The sequence below is a fragment of the Silurus meridionalis genome, chromosome 20 (genome assembly GCF_014805685.1).
Source record: "Silurus meridionalis isolate SWU-2019-XX chromosome 20, ASM1480568v1, whole genome shotgun sequence".
Classification (NCBI taxonomy): domain Eukaryota; kingdom Metazoa; phylum Chordata; class Actinopteri; order Siluriformes; family Siluridae; genus Silurus; species Silurus meridionalis.
Genome location: NC_060903.1, coordinates 15,403,206 through 15,417,157, shown reverse-complemented (window position 1 = coordinate 15,417,157; position 13,952 = coordinate 15,403,206). Strand labels below are relative to the sequence as shown.

General features: G+C 38.8%; 2 protein-coding genes across 3 annotated transcripts in view; both read right to left on the bottom strand.

Moving 5' to 3' along the window:
- Positions 1–2,898: 2,898 nt before the first annotated feature.
- LOC124403075 (calcium homeostasis modulator protein 5-like) lies at positions 2,899–9,720 on the bottom strand. The gene is given in 5 exon segments (XM_046876654.1): positions 2,899–3,714; positions 3,717–3,774; positions 5,451–5,721; positions 8,897–9,474; positions 9,565–9,720. Coding segments are annotated over 4 exon segments (951 nt in total). The 5' UTR covers positions 9,199–9,474; positions 9,565–9,720; the 3' UTR covers positions 2,899–3,394.
- Positions 9,721–13,402: 3,682 nt separating this feature from the next.
- mms22l (MMS22-like, DNA repair protein) overlaps positions 13,403–13,952 on the bottom strand; it is a 22,353-nt gene continuing 21,803 nt past the window's right edge. For both annotated transcript variants that reach the window (XM_046876652.1, XM_046876653.1), the window contains exon 25: positions 13,403–13,573. In XM_046876652.1, the coding sequence (XP_046732608.1) occupies positions 13,498–13,573 (76 nt within the window). In that variant the 3' untranslated portion in view covers positions 13,403–13,497. The remainder of the gene's footprint in view (positions 13,574–13,952) is intronic.

Below are 13,952 nucleotides of genomic sequence, written 5' to 3'. Positions count from 1 at the left end.
AATGCCAAAACACTATGTATATTTGTATATGTTTATTTGTATTTATTCAGAAGTAGGCATGTATCTGCAGATAAATCAGAAGAATGTGTTTTAATGGAGGACTATAGTTTAGAATTATTAAAGAACAAGGAACGTTTTAATGTGCATGCAAAATTGTATAAAATGTATAAAATCAATTATTAGTTTATGGACAACCAGCAGAGATATGCTGCCCCCTAGCGAGCACAATGTGTATTTATATAAATGCAACATCTCACTCACTCATAAATTCACTCATTCATTCAATCCTTCACTCATTCATTCAAAATATTCACTCACTCATTCACTGACTCACATATTCAATCACTTACTCATATATTTACTCATTCATTTAACCACTCACTCATATATTCATTCACTCACTCATATATTCACTCACTCACTCATATATTCACTCGTTCATTTATCTACTTATTCACATTCACACACTTGAGTAATATGCTAGTTAATGCTAAGCTAATCCACCGACTCATATTTTGGGAACGCAAAGAAAACCTGAGAACCCAGAGGAAACCCATGAAGGAAATGTGGACACGCCACAGAAAACGTGTGAAAACGCAATACCTGGTAACCAAACTGAAGATCAGATGCGTTGAATCAGACTCTGATTCTTTGAACCAAACGAATGTCTGTAATCAAGCAAATTGAGTGACTTCTTTGCATACTATTAAAATATAAACGTTACAGCTAACGCGTTCCAATGGACTTTTTTATCTTTCATGGCAGACACCCTGGCGTTTATTCATAGTTAGCAATGAAAGCAAAGACTAGGAGACAACAGTACAATAATAAAAAAAAATTGTGCGGTGGCTTCTTTGTATGTTTACATTTTCTAGCTTCCTAAAGCCTAACAAAGAGTCGCTGTATAAAAGTTCTGCACATTTTTTACTGGTTTCCGTTCAGAAGGACATTTACATTTTAAAGTGTACAGTTTCTGCTTCCTGAAATGTAACGTTACTATAAACCCTGTAATCTAGTTCTAATTTTATCATTCTATTATTATTATTACTTTTTTCTTTTCTTTTTATAGGAATTTCAACAAATGAGCCAAACTGTGGAGACACATGAAAATCTTTATATTTATAGACTTTGATTTTATTCAAATTTACAAAAGGGAAGGAGGGCAGGGGAAAAAAGTGCGTCCGTATGTGGGTTTCCTTGTAGTTATTTGCTAAAACAAGTAATGAAGGAAGTAGAAAAGCACTGATATCTGATTCCTGTGGTTGTCATAGAGGCCTCGTGATGTCGATAACACAAACAGGAAGATGATCAGAGTTACAGAGTTACACATCCGATCGCGTCATAATGGCGCTTTTAATAATATCGCGTTTTAACAGAGCGCCCTGAAGTGCTTCATTCCTCTTACGCCACCGTAACCTGTTATATGGACGTTTTATTTGCACTAACATGAATCTTCTGGACTGGAGTGTCACTGCGTCCCGCTCACTGTCGTGTTTTTTTTTTTTTTTGCACTAAACTTCACACGTGTGCACTTTATATCATGGCCTAGTTAGTTGTGCATAGTTCTTTGTGTTCATTTATGATGTCTTATGGAGGTCCTTGAGACCTGTGGATTCGTTTCACTGTGTACTATAGTGTATATGGTTGGAATGACAATAAAGTCTACTGCCTGATGGGAAGTAGTGATGAGAAGATCGGATTATTTTAGTGACTTGGTTCTTTGAATCCCATTCAAAAAAAAAAATTTATTCATTTATATATCATTTTTATTTTTTTGAGTCATTTTTTACCTTTAATCCTCTTCAGAGTGTATATGGGAGTTACATGACTAAAGGACGAGCGTCTCGGACCAGAGGACTCATGAGTTTAACAATTCTAAACAATAAACAATTGTGTTTCTTGTGTATTGCACTGCATAGTTACCGTATTGTTCGGACTATAAGCCGCTACTTTTTCCCACGTTTTGAACCCCGCGGCTTAAACAACGAAGCGGCTAATTTATGGATTTTTCCCGGGTTTTTCCCGGTTTCACAAACTTCAAGCCAAAAAACTGAACCCCATAACATTAGACCAATGAAATTTTCGAAGGAAATGAAAAAACGCACCTCACCTGTGTTCTGAGCTGCACGGCATCGGGAGAAAAAACTTCCATCAGGTGATTTTTAAACGCACGACGATGTCAAAAGATAAACTCCCGAGAGAAATAGTTGTGAAAGGAAGGAGGAAGACAGTGAACAATGACTTTCTTGTTCGGCTACTGTTTAGATACAAGCCGTTGTAACGCGTTGAGTCTGGGTGAAGGGAGAGCTCGCTAACTCCAGTTACAACAGAAATCATATAAGCACAGACAGGTTTCCAAAACTCGTGCTTTTTTATTTTTCTTGGCAACAGCGTTACGGGTTAGTCAAAGAAACTTAGAAATGAGCATCAGAAAATAATGAGCACATAATCCTCAGTCTCACACGCGCAGTAATACCGGAAGAATGCAGTGACGTGCTGTTCCCAAAATGGCGCTCTGCTCTTAAAGGAGCCACAACATATTTCACCCGTTACACCGTGTAACAGACACTCTCTTTCGTTAAAGCCTTTGTAAAGATCATTAGTTGCGGCTTATACACAAGGTGCGGCTTATTTATGTTAAAAATAAAAATATTTGTAAAATTTAGTGGGTGCGGCTTATACAATGGTGCGCTTTATAGTCCGGAAATTACGGTATATGAGAATCAAGTGATAAAAGAAGGAACGACTCGGATTAGAGGATTTAAGAGGTAAACTACTCATTTGCGATTCTTTGCTCACGTCCAGTAGAAAATGAGCGAATCACTTTTTGAGACTATTCGTTTTCACGAGTCACGTTCAAGACTCGTTTAAAATGAACATGGTTCATGAACGACTTGCTGCTCATAGCTCATAGCTCCTGTTTATTCAGTCAGTATTGAGCAACAAAACATTTTATTTGGTAAAAAATAATAAAAACATGCCAATATACAGTTTACAGATCAAATAAAAACTAAAAAAAAACATTTAAGAACAATATATGCATGTTCAGGAGTAGCGATGTCAGATTATGAGACTGGCATTAAAAAAATTCTTGCTAAAAAACTAATTTGTTAACTATTTATGCTTATTGCACACAATTTAAAATGAATTCTGCATGGAGGACTGGAATAAAAATGGTAAAAACAAGATATTCGGGAATTAACCCGAGTCTTAGAAATGATGCGTATAAATATTTCGTTCGTTAGTGGTGTTGCTTGTATTGTTGCAGGTTCACAGATGTTGAAGTATCACAAGAAAATCAGTGTTTTTTTTTCCTTGCCAGCTTTGGTACCAAGCTAGCTAGTCAGTAAGCTAAAACCACAGGTTGTCCTGATAAGATGTTGAGGTCCGAGGTCTATTCAAGCGTGTGTTCCATTTCCAGTGGCATTTTCTCCGGAGTGTAGTCACGATTCGGATTCTCGACGTATCTCTGGAGCGTGCTGTAATACTGCTCGCCGCGTTTAAACGTGTATATGGTCGATATCTGCTCCCAGGCTTTGTGGTTCGGGAAAGGAAACGCCTCAACGTCTTTGTTCTCAAAGAAGCTCTTGAGGTTTCGATCGGCCAGCCGGGTGGCGTACTCGTCTGCGTACGCCTCGAACTTCTCTTTCTCTTTCTCCTTGTACACTTTCCAGAAGGTGAGCTGCAGGTAGCTGACTTGAGAACGGCAGTTTTATAACATGTACCGATCAGAGCAGCCAGAGCCGAGCTCATGATCAGGATCCAGCCAATGATCTGAGGGAAAGAACAAATTCATTAACGTGAATTGATTACTTAGGCCATTTTCACACGAATACGTTTTCGTTTGAAGGTGCATATTGTTTTTGGCCGTCAGTCCACACCGAGACTGAATACATTCTAAAATGCCATTTCTAAGTCGCAGTGAAGAAAACCGAGGCTTCTGGAAAAACGATGACACAGGTTGATTAATGAAATGGGAGATAAGGAGAGCAATGCCTTCTGGGTAAATATGTGCAGAAGTGTGCAATGATGTTCACCAAACCTCTTATATATCTAATGAACATCAGTTTGCTGAAGTTAACTTTGAGGAAGTGGACAAGAGGAAGTGTTTTCAAATAAAAAGAATGTGAAGAGAGAACACGATCAATCAGACTCATCAAATGATCTGGGAAGAATGTGGTGTCATTTCACTTTGAATTACCGAAAGGTAAATGTGGTTAACCAGAATTCATGCTAATGGAAATATAAGAGGCATTTTAATGACAAATAAATGCAACTTGCAATTTGGGTGACAGAGTTGTACTTTTACAGTGACTGCTGCAATCAATATCCCAGTATTGTTGGAAATAAAGAAGAAATAATGGCAAGATTTAATCATCTACTTCCTGTGTTCTTGTGGGAATTCAGAGGAATGAACTTCCTGTAAAGCACTGGGGCTTTTTGTGGATATTGATCTGGAAATACAACTCTTGAAGTATTTTAATGATCAGTGAAAGTGCTGGTTATGGTTTTATTATTTATTATGTTTCAGAGGCACAATATCTGAAATGGTACATTTCTATGACAGCATATTAGGGCCACTATGGGATAAAAATGTAAAAAAACTGGAAGAGGAGGAGCAGGGAATTCCCGAGTTTAAAACTCAAAATTATTCAAGTTTAAAAACACACTTAAATTGAAAATTTCGACTTACAACTTAAAAATTCCAAGTTTTAAACTTGGAAATTCCCTGCCCCTCCCCTCCCAGTTCTTTTTTTAAATCCGATATTGGTCATAATACACTCTCGTATTATATGCGGTTTTCTTCCTTGATAGAACCAAAACAAAAAATTTTAATCAACAGAATAAGTAGCTTGCCTCTCATATCTTGTGGTCCGTGTCATAAGTTCTTTTTTTTTTCGTTATTGCAACAATAATGTCAAAAAAATTATCTATTGCATTGTGTCGCGTCTATTGGGGTCATGTGTCAAAAAAACTCGGACCAGACGACTCATGAGATGAACTACTCAATTCTGTTTCCTGTACATTTGCTCGTGCGCAATAGAAAATGAATGAATCACTCTTTGAGACTCGTTTTTCACATTAAAGACTCGTTCGAAATGGAGGAATCGTTCATGAACGATGAATCACTTGTGCTTAGCTGTGGATTAGCAGGACTTCTCTCTACTATAACACCGGTACAGAGATAAAGCCGACAGTAAAACTAGAGCTTTTTTGGTACTAGAGCAGTTTACAGCTGCCATGACAAAATCAATACCTTGTAAGCCACTACTGTGACGTGAGAGAGTCAACATGCTTTTTTTACTTTTCTACCTTTCTTTTTTTCTTTTTTACTCTTTTATCTTGTTTTATATGTGAGACGCAAATCCCACTCCAATTGCTTCCTGTTAAATCGTTAGCTATAGCAGCTTCATAACACCAAACTAGCAACAGTTTATTAGTAGTAGTACCTGAGACTGGGCATGTAGAATTAGCAGAAGCTCCTTGGTGTCTGAGGGGGACATGTTGGATGTTTGACACGGGACTTTGGCCAGCTCGTCTTTGCAAGTACTGGTCCTGTTTTTACAAAACCAGTCCACGATTGCCTTTTCTTCCAGACCGCTCACCGTGCACTCGTAGAACGTGCCGTTCAGCAAAGCGATGCTGAGCCACATGATCGGTGCCACGAGCGCTCCAACTGCCACGTTAAAAAGCACAGTTGCGCAGCCCAAGCAGTTTGCCCTACAACAGGAAATACAAACTCAATATGATCACAGTACGAGATCATAACGAGGCATGTAACATGAAAACAACATTAACTTATACTACCTGAAATTCTTGAAAAACTTGAATCTGAAATCCAAAGCACCAAATAAATTGTTTGTCACTCAGTTGTCACGTTTATTAAGAAAATAAATAAAACTTTCCACTTTAAATGAAGTCTATTTGGAATATTTTCCCAACCACAAACAGATTATTAGATATATATTGGGTTAGGTTTTAGGACTCTGCCTGACCATGTTAAATAGAATGGTTTTTCCGCCTCCTTGTCAGGTGCAACGGTGTCTGGTGTTACTATAAAGTCTTTAAATGTCACCTTGTATGCTTTGAAAGAGAACTTCTATCTTGTCTTGGCCTACAATCTCTTGAGTGTTCTTCAGGGTTGAACTTGTATCGCTGTGGGAAGGTTTCCAGGACAGGCAAGATACGTCTGCGATTCCTCCTGTAATCCTTCCCCTCTGATTCCACCATCTTGGTTCTGTGCAGACATCCTTGCTAGTCACTAATTTGTTGTACCCTCAAGGAGTATGTGACCTGACCACTTCACCCGTCATCAGGGGACGAAGAGGCTTGCTGGTTCTCTCATTGTCAAGATTTTGCTGGTCGAGCTGTTTTCTGACTGCGATATGACTTTTGGTAAAAGAGACCGGAAACTGTGTGTCAATTGGGAGTGTAGTCCTTGTTTGTCTTGACAGAAGTCTTTCGGCTGGCGATCCAAGAATTCCAGTATGAGACAAGTTTCTCAGTAGATCAAGAAGTCTGTTCCAGCGCTCTTTGATTTTTCCACCAACTCTTTTGCACTGCGTACTGCTTGTTCTGAAAGTCCGTTGGATTGTGGGTATTTTAATCTGTTTGTTACGTGTATGAAATTCCAGGTGTTTGCAATTTTTTTTAACTGGCTGGTAAATTACATTTGGACTTTAACCCAATGTTCAACAGGAATCAGACTCAACCCATCCTCGTCTGAGTGACACCAAATGTCTATTCATTACAGTTTTACCATTGTTGAAGTGTACATTTCAGTGATTAGTACTTAAATGCAGAACTGTTCATGCAAACTGAAGTCCTAAGTCCTTTATATTAATTACAGTTCCAATTTCATAGTTCTTTAGTTGCTCAACTTCATGGATGTTTATGTTGTGCCACAAATAACTTTACATTGTGTAAAATATAAAAGACAATGGGACATAGTTTTTGGAATCTAATCTATAACAAGGTGATGATCCCTAATCAGAAGTAAAATATTTGACAATAACAGCATGTTCCAAGGTGTTTCATTCCTCTGCTTCACACATCAGTGAGGCACAAATATTGATTGTAATCTTTATCAAGTGCTTAGGTATGAAATTTCAATCGAATATGTGAAGGTTTTTAGTCTCTCACATGCACACTATACAAGACAAGACCATTACTATTATTACTTTCTGTAAGTCTATCAAAAAACAAACTATATACACAAACACTCAAAAAATGTAATATACTGCATATCCTATACCAGAGGTCCCCAACCACCAGGTCACAACCCAGTCCCAAGCCATGGAAGAGTTGCTACCAGGTTCTGAGTATGTTCTATAGATAAGATACTGTATTATTGATATTTAGTTTTTTAGAGCTCTTTCTAAGACACTATTCAAATGTACATACGACACAATTCAGAAAAGATCACTGAAAATAGGGTTTCATCTCAACTTGATGATTCAATGTAAATTAGACATTAAGTAAGGACGTGAAATATTGTTCTTAACGGTTATATACACCATGCCAGCTGGAGAATAGTTGTACCACTAACTTTGGTACAAGGCTCACAAAAAGTTGAACCCATACACAGTGTGTGAGCTTTCCTATCATCTATTGTAAGAAATAAATGTGAGATTTCAAATAAAGTCGTCCCCCGTTTATCGCGGTAGTAACGCGCCAAAACCGACCGCGAAAAACAAATTTGCTCGATGAATGAACGCCACACAGAAAATGCTTTTTCTAGCCATAAATCGTCCTCCCACACTCTTTAAACACACATAGAAAACATAGATAAATTGTGTGTAAATTCATAGAAATATCCATTTATAGTGAGTACTGTAGTACAGCACTGTAGCGTAGCCTGTGCATAGTTTCTCTGCTTTTTTATTGGTTGAAGTGTCCTGTGACATTGAAAAAGGGGTTAACGTAAAGATACACCTCACCGCATTTTTTATTTTCATTGGCGAAATCTGGTGACGTATGTCTTCAACTCCGCCCCCTTTTTTTTTTTTTTAAATCAGAGGCTACAACAACCAATGAATCAGCTAAAAACTACGGTTTCTTGTTCTCTTTTTTTATGATATACTAAAATCGTGACCATTCACAAAACAAAATAGTTACGTGCCAAATTGAAAATCACGATAAACCGCATAAATCAAGGGACGACTGTACTGCAAATTTTTCTTTGATTATTATTGTAGAATGGTGACAATTTAAAAAATATACGCTCGATGAATCGATCTTACACTAGAGCTGGCTTTATGCACGGTGGCATTGTCATGCTGGAATAGGATTGAGTCTCCTATTCCAAGTGAAGGGTGAAGGTGATGTATAGTAGGGTGAAGAGTCCTGGAGTGCAGTCAGCTTTCTGGTTTATCGCAAACATTTCAGTGGAAGGCGGACATGCTAGTTCTTTCTTATAAATATGTTCTTTTAAGCCCTGGCACATGCTGGAACAGGTTCGGTTTCCAGTGAAGGGAAATCGTAATGCTAGAACATACCAAAGACATTATTTTCCAAGCAATACAACATTCCACCATTTCCTCATGGACCAGAAAGGAAAAGGGAGGTGGGCGCTCATTGGTTAGAGAACTGGACTTCGGATCAAAAGGTCATTAGTTCAAATCCCACTAAGTTGCCTCTTTGAACAAAACTCTCAGGTGTCTACCAAATGTAAATGGACATTGACAATGTACCCACAAATCATTCTATACAGTTTTTTTTTTTTTTTTTTTTGTAAAAGGCATTGTGTGTATGTCATTTATAAGTTAGAAATGAAATCAGTGTAAACCATTTAAAGACATTTTGGTTTAAAAAAATATTAAAAAGTGTTAATTTTGGTTAAACAGTAAGTTTTTTCGACGTCCTGTATTTGTTTTGTGTCTGTAAAAGATCTTACCGATGAGGACAGAGTTTTCTGGGGTTGAGGCAGCAGCCGGTGTAGAGGCGCCACAGGCGCGTGCTGAGGAACAGGCCGACGGTGAAGAGCACGAGCGCCGGTCCGAGCAGGTAGGTGAGCCCGTAAACCATGTTCTGCTTGACGTTGCATGGACACTGGAAGGATAAGAGAGAGAAGATCCTCTCTCCTCCGATGGTAGCGATGGCCATGATGCCATACCCGATCTTGGTCTTCTGGTTTGTGAAGAAGCGCAAGACAGCGTCGAGAGAATCCATGGTGGGTTTAAGAGCTGATGGAAGCATTGAGAGATGATCAGAAGTTCCTAGAAGAGGAATGAGAACGTTCTTTCTTTTTTTTTGTGAAACAGATTCTTGTGCAAATGTGTGATTATGAAGCAACAATCTTCAAAGTTGAGATGCGCGCGCTGCTCGTGCTCGGTTTTGTTTGCTCATTTTCTTTCCCTCTGTTGTTTTTTTTTTTGTATCTTTTCACACGAAAATCCTCTCCCTCTTCTAGTCGAACTCCTCCCTGCTTATTATTCCTCCTCCAGCAGACCGGCTCGTCTCGTTTTACACTTCCTGCCAAAACAATAAACCAAAACAACGCGCGTGTTACGGATAAATACAGGTCGTTATAACGTGCGGAAAAAAATGCATGGTTTTATTTACCACTTTTGATTTGGGTTGCATTTCCTCAGTAGAGCAAAATATGAACAAAAAAACTTTTTATTGTGTTCAGCCTACATGCGCGAGCATTCAGCGGTATTAAGGCGCGGTCCAGTGGGTGGGGGGGCACGCGCGAGTTTCAGGGCTGAAGCTGACATTCTGCTGCTGCATGTGTTAGTAATTATAACGCGAAAACAAGTAAGAGTCAAGTCGATGCTTTGGAGTTTTTGATTGCACGGTATCAGGATGGGAATACTAAAAGCAGAAATTGCATGCATGAAATAAAAAGATATAAAATAATAAATAATAATTAAAAAAAGACTTTGACTTGTCACATATACAACATAGTGAAATTCTTATTGAGTTTCTTTGCATATCCCAGGGATGTTATAGATCTGGGGTCAGACATGATACACCTCCTTGATACACCTTGCCCAGAGGCCCAGCAGTAGCAAATTGGTTATATTGGGGCTTGAACCCTCCACATTTCAATCAGTAGCACATAGATGATGTTTGATAAAAGAGCCTTCAATTACTCTTTTTTATTTATTTTATTTTTTGAAATAAGAGGAATAAGTTTTCTAGTTTCAAGTTTTTAAGCCATTAAATCTTTATATCTGAAACAAAACATTACACTGATTTGTAACCACTTGGCAGAGGCATCCTGGTCAGTTGTGGTGTCCATGATGCCATCCGGCTCCACAAAACATCACCCACTTTAGCACTGATGATGAGCATACACTTAATTGATATAGTTTACGAATGATTTAATATTGACCAAATTTTTACTTTTAGAAAATGAGAGAAAAGGGTGGATGATGTGGAGATGGTGAAGTAGGAAGTGGATTGGATTAGTAAGGAGGAAGTGAGAGCAGCGATGAAGCAGATACAATGTGAAAAGTCGGTTGGACCAGATGAAATACCAGTAGACTACAGGTCAATAAAGTTGATCAGTCACACCATGAAGTTATGGGAAAGAGTAGTGGAAGCCAGGCTGAGAAAAGAGATGACCATCTGTGAGCAAAAGTATGGTTTCATGCTGAGGAAGATCACCACAGACACATTATATGCTTTGAGGATGTTGATGGAGATGTATAGAGAGGGTCAGAAGAAGTTGCATTGTGTGTTTGTGGATTTAGAGAAAGCATACGATGGTGCTGAGAGGGGAGTTGTGGTATAGTATGAGAAAGTCATGTGTGGCAATGAAGTATGTGAGGGTGGTGCAGGACATGTGTTACAGCAGTGAAGTGTGCAGTAGGAACAACAGACTGGTTTAAGGTGGAGGTTGGCCTGCATCAAGGATCGGCTCTGAGCCCTTTCCTGTTTGCAGTGGTGATGGACAGGTTGATGGACGAGGTCAGACAGAAGTCTCAGTGGACTATAATGTTTGCAGATGATATTGTGATTTGTGGTGTTAATTAGAGAGCAGGTTGAGAAGAGCCTGGAGAGGTGGAGGTATGCACTGGAGAGAAGGGGGATGAAAGTCAGTAGGAGTAAGACAGAGAACATGTGTGTGAATGAGAGGGAGGGCAGTGGAGTGGTGCGGTTGCAGGGAGAAGAGGTGGAGAAGGTGGAGGAGTTCAGGTACCTGGGGTCAACAGTGCAAAGTAATGGAGAGTGTGTTAGAGAAGTTAGGAAAAGAGTGCAGGCAGGGTGGAGTGGGTGTAGAAGAGTGATAGCAGGAGTGATTTGTGATAGAAGAGTATCTGTGAGAGTGAAAGGGAAAGTTTATAGGACTGTGGTGAGACCTGTGACGTTGTATGGTTTAGAGACAGTGGCATTGAGTAAAAGACAGGAGGTGGAGGTAGCAGAGCTGAAAATGTTGAGGTTTTCGTTGGGAGTGATGACGATGGACAGGATTACAACAGAGTTTATTAGAGGGACAGCACATGTAGGACTTTTTTTGGTGAGGGAGGTGAGATTGAGATGGTTTGGACATGTGCAGAGGAGGGACATGGGGTATATCAGTAGAAGAATGCTGAGGAGGAGCCACAAGGAAGGAGGAAAAGAGGAAGGCCAAGGAGGAGGTTTATGGATGTGGTGAGGAAAGACATGCAGGTAGTTGGTTTGAAAGAAGCAGATGTAAAAGAAAGGGGGTATGGAGACCGATGATCCACTGTGGCGCCCCCTATTGGGAGAAGCTGAAAGATGATTTCATTTTTAATACAAAACTGGTGAAAAATGGAGCAAAAGGATGCCAGCGAATCCAAAAAGTTACTTTTTATGAATAACATCCTAATATTAATATTAGGTAGGTATATTTCTGGTTAATTCAGAATGCCCTTTAGCTTAACAAATCCCACTGCATTGTGAGCTACTTGAAGGTTTACCCTTTAGGCTATTTTCTGTCCGTTGGAGTCAAATTAGCATGGTTTAGAGTGCAAAACATTTCTCCCCCTACAATGTGTTCTCATATTTCATGCTGTTTCTTTGTGAGTTGAACACCAGTGGAGTCAGTGTACAGCTGAGCCACTGTTTTAGTAAACAACCACATCAAACACAGAAGTATGAGAAAGTAGAATTGTCATTGTTATGTCAAGAAATAAAATACCTACTTTTTTAACAAGCATTTAAATAATATAATGTAATAATAAAATGTATTAGCACAAAGATGTTTTTGGAGAAGGAGACTACAAACCACATCTGTAGGGTTGGTATGTAAATGTTATGCAAACTTCTCTCCTTTGCTCTGTTCATCAATGAAAACAAATCACCACAGGACCATAATCTTCATAAAGTATTAATTCATAATTCAATACATTTTAAATTCTGTTGAATCCTGTTTCTGGGAATGTTCCACCACCCAATAACATTAGAGGTCTTGCTCCATTGTATTCTATATAAAGTGTACGTAGCAACAGCAGGCCTACATTTTGTGACTGATTTGGTGGGTATGAATAATCAGATAGCCAGTAAATGTAATCTCCACATCTTTAGAATCAATAAAAGCTTTTAGTGTAATGTACAGTTGCTAGCAGACAGAGAGGAGATGAAACATGAGTCATCTCGACACAATTTCAACATCCAACTGCAATAGGGACCAACACCATTTCTATAAAGTGAGCAAACCTACAGGTAATCTGCAAGATTACTCATTGATGCTCTCTGAACAGCCACGTTTTTGAAATCTGATGAATTTTTAAAAGTTAATAATAATAAAAAAAAAAACCCAACCATAATATAAACCCACACAACAGCAACTGTTATGTGGTGGGATAGAATAGGCAGCAAGTAAACTGTAAATTTTCAAAGTTGATGTGTTGAAAGAAGGAAAAATGAGCAAGTGGTAAGCATTTGTTTAAGGGCTAAATTGTGCTGGCCGGATGACTGGTTTAGAGAATCTCTACAATACATTTTTCTCTGAGGGAGGTGGGGGTGGCTAAGGTCCAAGTTAGGACAATTGGTGACCTGGCACCAATTGTCCTAACTTATGCACGTTGGGAGTGAAAGTTAACCAGTTAACTCTCCGATCCTTTATAAAACCTACTATAGCACAAATGCTAAAATAGCTAAAGCAGGCTACGATAGAAGGGAGTCAAGACACACAGTGCATCACAGCTTGCCGCATATGACGCTGCATAGCTGTAGACTACCCAGAGTCTGCATGCTGACCCCTGTCCACCTCTCAAAACATCTACAATGGACAAGTGAGCATCAGAACTGGACCATGAAGCAATGGAAGAAGGTGGCCTGGTCTGATGAATTGTTGTTCTTTCCAACATGTGCAGTTATAATGTTTTCAGATGTCATAATTTAAGCCTCTAGAAGGTTGTGATGATTGCAGTTCTTCTCCACACTTGCCCCCTATAATAATCTATAATAATTAATACAGCCAAACATGTTCATGTTTTATATGTATTGAGAAAAAAAACAGGTACAAAACACATACTTTATGTACAATATTTACAATCAAAGAACAGGACAAAAAGTAACACGTTAGTCCTCTTCCAGTATGATCATTTCAGCCTGACCAGCATCTCCCAACAGGGCCAGAAGAGTCCTGTAGGCATTTCTGAAACAAAGAGACCAAACAACCATAAATGACATACATACACACACCGAGGTATATAGGTAGTATTGTTATTTTAATTATTTTTGTGGTATAATAAGCATTTTCTAGCCTAATAAATGAAGCTTTCAGAAGAGCTGTAATGCTCTTCTTGGGTATGCAGTACATTAATTTCATCGTCATCACCTTCATCATCATTAGTACTGCACACTTAATTAATCATCATCATTCAAGTTGTATCGTCACTGGTAAGTACCCATATATAATTTTTTCATCTTAACATTACGCAGGTTTAAGAATACTGAAAGTGTTTAAAAGCAGAGGAAAGGTTTGCGTCGCGGATTTTCGCCTATCGCGGGGGTTACGTTCTCTCTTACGACTG